The sequence below is a fragment of the Poromitra crassiceps genome (assembly GCF_964638095.1).
Source record: "Poromitra crassiceps genome assembly, chromosome: 21".
NCBI lineage: Eukaryota > Metazoa > Chordata > Actinopteri > Beryciformes > Melamphaidae > Poromitra > Poromitra crassiceps.
The window spans coordinates 9139676-9145714 of NC_139638.1; the positions used below are offsets into that span (position 1 = coordinate 9139676).

General features: G+C 41.4%; 1 protein-coding gene across 1 annotated transcript in view; it reads left to right on the forward strand.

The window, feature by feature from the left end:
* Positions 1-4579, forward strand: part of LOC310795234 (uncharacterized protein) — a gene marked incomplete at its 5' end in the record, with an annotated part of 6474 nt that extends 1895 nt beyond the window's left edge. Inside the window, one exon of the mRNA XM_083657298.1 lies at positions 2639-4579. Within this exon, the coding sequence (XP_083513424.1) occupies positions 2639-4301 (1663 nt within the window). The 3' untranslated portion in view covers positions 4302-4579. The remainder of the gene's footprint in view (positions 1-2638) is intronic.
* Positions 4580-6039: the final 1460 nt, after the last annotated feature.

The following is a 6039-nucleotide window of genomic DNA, read 5'->3' on the forward strand; positions in this document are numbered from 1 at the left end:
TTGGATTCCACGATGCATCTCAATGCATCTCAATGCATCCTCAATGTTCTATATTACTGCACATGGCTACCTTTTCATCAATTATTACAACAAGCAGTGGGATAAATATGAACTCCCCTTTTTATTTAGAAAGTGCTTTACAAATCAGAATGTCAAAAATAAATGTTAAAGATAAATGTCTTATCATTCAATTCAATTGTAAACTAAAATAAACTAGAAAAGTGCATTCAGTCAGCAGAGTGTAGCTCTCCGCCAGGCCCCGCTACGCCTATGGCCAAACCGAACCACTTGCCGAGAACAAGGAAACATTAAACCGCCACATTGTTTAATTGAGTTTGGTGTACAAACAAGAGTGAACGGCACATATCATGTTTATAGCCTGTCTTACAGTAGCCAAAATAATAAAGATTTAAAAGCTTGTTCAGTTAAGGTTTGAGAAAGGGTTGGAAATCATTTAAAATAAAGCAACAGACTGCAGCCCCACCAAAAATCAATAACTTTATCGTAGGCTATATGATACTATATTTAAATGTCCGTTGATATATCCTGGTTTTCATTTGTGCGAAATTCAACGTAGAACTCTTTGCTTTATTATAGCTGAGTAGTTGTTAATAATTGTATTTTGTTCCCTGCTCTTTGTAGAAAAGTGAACTATGTAATCATTATTATTACAATCAATATGTTGAGGATTTGCTTTCCTCCACAGTGCTGACGTACTGTTTAACAGATTGATTGTGTGGATGAAGTGAATATTATGTACATGGAAAGATTGAACCAGAATCTTTCAGGTTTTAGTGAATTGATGTGTGATCAAAGTGAATGTTTGAAAAGATCAATAAAGTTTTTAATTCCAAGAATGAATAAAGTATTTATTTTGTATTAGTTTCAGGAAGTCTAGCAAAGCTGCTATAAATTATGAAACTAATGACATTATAACTGAGTCGATTCTCTCCCTAAAACACAACAAAGTGCAGTCTTCATGTCTGTCTCCTAACTCATCTTGATTGCTTTTTGATGTGTGTGTGTATATATATATATATATATATATATATCCATACTAGGCATCTTGCACACTCGATCTCTAGGCTCGCCTGCTGCGCGACATTGCTACATGTGATTACATGTGTGCGGGTGTGCCCCTTAAGTTTAGATCAGTCTTATGACATCACTGATGAAATTATCAGTGTCTTATGACATCACTGATGACATCATCGGTGACTTATGACATCACTGATGACATTATCAGTGATGTCACAATGCTGATGATGGCACTGATACCCACATAATCTTTGCTTCATGACATGTTATAAACAAGGGCTAAACAAACACACACTGTCTCTTTAAAACCATTCCTCTTCCTGGAATGAAGCAAAGCCTGATAACTCCGCCTCCCTGGTCTCAAACACAGCCAGTTCCATTCTGTCCAGATATTTCCTGTTCCCTCCCCTTTCACAGATATGCCAAATGCCCAGGTCTGGTTTACATGCTAACATTTTGATTTTGATGGGATTCTGAAAAGGTTTAAACTACCCCTCTGCAACCGGGTTTGCTTTGTGCCTGTTTAATCTGATGGAGGTGTTTATATGGAGCATTTTTAATCTGTTTGGGTTTTTAAACCTATTATAATCTGATTATTAGGCTCCATGTAAAAAAAACATGCCTAGTGAATATAAGCCCCCGAAGCTTTTCTAGGCCGGCCCGTTCTGGGTCCAGCAAAAACATGTAGTGTAAACCTGTAGGTTCTTCTCCCACAGTAGACAGACAGACGGCCTGTTTATCTCCACATCCGTCTTGTCTGCTTCTTGTTGGAAAGAGCATCCACGTTCAAAGCTTTCCATGTTTGCTGCCATCAGTGTGAAACGTTTTCATTGGGGTGCGTTTGATCCAGCTGGTCAGGTGTGTGTGTGTGCAGCATCAGAGAAGGAAAGAAACAGCAGATATGAGACAGTTAGCAGCCCCATTAGGATTCACAATCATATTTTACATGTATACTGTACAAGTGCTTTGCCTGCAACAGTTGAGGACATAAACTTGATGTCCTCAACTGTCATAAAGTCATGTCATAAAGAACCACGTTACTCCAGTACATGCTGAAACGTCACTGAAGAGAGAGAGAGAGCGACACACACACGCACACACACACACACACACACACACACACACACACACACACACACACACACACACACACACACACACACACACACACACACACACACACACACACACACACACACACACACACAGAGAAAGGACCCTTGGACTTTATACTTTGCTTTGGCAAAATTGTTCCTTCAACTTTCATGCCAATAAAGCCATTGAAATGAAAATAAAAAAAAGAGAGAGAGAGAGAGAGAGAGAAAAGTTTTACTGTTAAATTTTCTACCAGCCACTTACTTTTGGTAGGTTTTGGAACTTTATTTAAAAATTAGGGGGAATAAGAGGAGAGAGATATTGATCCAAAGTTCAACTATTCTTTATCTCTTTGTCATAATCTTCACTTCATGTTATAAACAAGGGCTAAACACACACTGTTCCTTTAAAAGCACTCCTCTTCCTGGAATGAAGCAAAGCCTGATAACCTGCACCCTTCTTCAGTTGAGGGACAGTGAAACTATCTGACACACTCACGGAGAAGTGAAATGGCGCAGCAAGGAATTGAGCTGTTCGGGGCAAAGCTCTGCTGTTCGATCTGTCTGGATCTACTGAAGGATCCGGTGGCTATTCCCTGTGGGCACAGCTACTGCATGCGCTGTATTAAAGACTGTTGGAATGCAGAGGATCAGAAGAAAATCCACAGCTGCCCCCAGTGCAGACAGACCTTCACACCGAGGCCTGTCCTGGTGAAGAACACCATGTTGGCAGAGTTGGTGGAGGACCTGAGGAAGACAGGATTCCAAGCTGCACCTCCTGACCGGTGCTATGCTGGACCTGGAGATGTGGCCTGTGATGTCTGCACTGGGAGAAAGCTGAAAGCCCTCAAGTCCTGTCTGGTGTGTCTGGCCTCTTACTGTGAGCAGCACCTCCAGCCTCACTATGAATCCTCTACCTTTAAGAAACACAGGCTGGTGGAAGCCACCGTGAAGCTTCAGGAGAACATCTGCTCTCGTCACGACGAGGTGATGAAGATGTTCTGCCGTACTGATCAGCAGTGTATCTGTTATCTCTGCTCCGTGGACGAACATAAGGGACACGACACAGTCTCAGCTGCAGCAGAAAGGACCAACAGGCAGAAAGAGCTCGGGGTGAGTCGGCAACAAATCCAGCAAACACTCCAGGACAGAGAGAAAGACGTGAAGGTGCTTCAGCAGGAGGTGGAGGCTATGAATCTCTCTGCTGATAAAGCAGTGACGGACAGTGAGAAGATGTTCACTGAGCTGGTCCATCTCATTGAGAAGAGAAGCTCTGAAGTGAAGGAGCAGATCAGATCCCAGCAGAAAGAGGAAGCGAGTCGGGCCGAAGAACTCCAGGTGAAGCTGAAGCAGGAGATCTCTGAGCTGAGGAGGAAAGACGCTGAGCTGGAGCAGCTCTCACACACAGAGGATCACATCCACTTCCTCCACAGTTACCCCTCGCTGTCACGTCTCAGTCAATCTACAGACTCACCCAGGATCGATACCCGTCCTCTGTGCTACTTGACTGCAGCTGTGTCAGAGGTCAGAGAGAAACTACAGGACGTTCTGACAGAGGCATGGCCTAAGATCTCACTGACAGTGACTGAAGTGGATGTTTTACTGCGACCACCAGAGCCCAAGACCAGAGCTGACTTCTTACAATATTCACGTCAGATCACACTGGATCCAAACACAGCAAGCACAGTGCTGTTATTATCTGAGGGGAACAGAAAAGCAACACGCATGAGTGAAGCACAGTTATATTCTAGTCACCCAGACAGATTAATTCACTTTCAGGTCCTGAGTAGAGGGGGTCTGACTGGACGTTGTTACTGGGAGGTGGAGTGGAGTGGAGGTGGAGTTGCAATAGCTGTTGCTTATAAGACTATTAGCAGAACAGGGAGTGAAAGTAGATTTGGATACAATGACAAGTCATGGGCATTATATTATTACACCTCTCTTCATGAATTTGTACATAACAGTATCAAAACTCCCATCTCAGTTCCTCTGTCCTCCAGAGTAGGAGTGTACCTGGATCACAGAGCAGGTATTCTGTCCTTCTACAACGTCTCTGAAACCATGACTCTCCTCCACAGAGTCCAGACCACATTTACTCAGCCTCTCTATGCTGGACTTTGGCTTAATTATAAAGTTGGAGACACTGCTGAGTTGTGTAATCTGAACTAGACAGAGTTATTAAAGCAGCAATGTGTGGTGTTCCTGCACTGCTCTTACAGTAGATCACCTGTCAATCAAACACTGTGGGCGGGGCTTAGATTTGATGTTGCTGCAGTTTGAGTGTCTCTTCTCTCTGTCTGTTCAGTCATGGTGTCTATCACTGCTCATGCTAACGGGCTGTGCATCTTCACTGACCTCATGATTCCATTAAATTATCATTTACCGGCCTTTGATTGGATTCCACCATGCATCATGATGCATCTCAATGCATCCTCAATGTTCTATATTACTGCACATGGCTACCTTTTCATCAATTATTACAACAAGCAGTGGGATAAATATGAACTCCCCTTTTTATTTAGAAAGTGCTTTACAAATCAGAATGTCAAAAATAAATGTTAAACATAAATGTCTTATCATTCAATTCAATTGTAAACTAAAATAAACTAGAAAAGTGCATTCAGTCAGCAGAGTGTAGCTCTCTGCCAGGCCCCGCTACGCCTAACCATGGCCAAACCGAACCACTTGCCGATAACAAGGAAACATTAAACCGCCACATTGTTTAATTGAGTTTGGTGTACAACCAAGAGTGAACGGCACATATCATGTTTGTTTATAGCCTGTCTTACAGTAGCCAAAATAATAAAGATTTAAAAGCTTGTTCAGTTAAGGTTTGAGAAAGGGTTGGAAATAATTTAAAATAAAGCAACAGACTGCAGCCCCACCAAAAATCAATAACTTTATCGTAGGCTATATGATACTATATTTAAATGTCCGTTGATATATCCTGGTTTTCATTTGTGTGAAATGCAACGTAGAACTCTTTGCTTTATTATAGCTGAGTAGTTGTTAATAATTGTATTTTGTTCCCTGCTCTTTGTAGAAAAGTGAACTATGTAATCATTATTATTATAATCAATATGGTGAGGATTTGCTTTCCTCCACAGTGCTGACGTACTGTTTAACAGATTGATTGTGTGGATGAAGTGAATATTATGTACATGGAAAGATTGAACCAGAATCTTTCAGGTTTTAGTGAATTGATGTGTGATCAAAGTGAATGTTTGAAAAGATCAATAAAGTTTTTAATTCCAAGAATGAATAAAGTATTTATTCTGTATTAGTTTCAGGAAGTCTAGCAAAGCTGCTATAAATTATGAAACTAATGACATTATAACTGAGTCGATTATCTCGATAAAACACAACAAAGTGCAGTCTCCATGTCTGTCTCCTAATTCATCTTGATTGCTTTTTGATGTGTGTGTGTGTGTGTGTGTATATATATATATATATATATATATATACTAGGCATCTTGCGCACTCGATCTGTAGGCTCGCCTGCTGCGCGACATCGCTACATGTGATTACATGTGTGCGGGTGTGTGTGTGTGTGCCCCTTAAGTTTAGATCCATCAGTCTTATGACATCACTGATGAAATCATCAGTCTTATGACATCACTGATGAAATCATCAGTGTCTTATGACATCACTGAAGACATTATCAGTGATGTCACAATGCTGATGATGGCACTGATACACACATAATCTTTGCTTCATGACATGTTATAAACAAGGGCTAAACAAACACACACTGCCGCTTTAAAACCATTCCTCTTCCTGGAACGAAGCAAAGCCTGATAACTCCGCCTCCCTGGTCTCAAACACAGCCAGTTCCATTCTGTCCAGATATTTCCTGTTCCCTCCCCTTTCACAGATATGCCAAATGCCCAGGTCTGGTTTACATGCT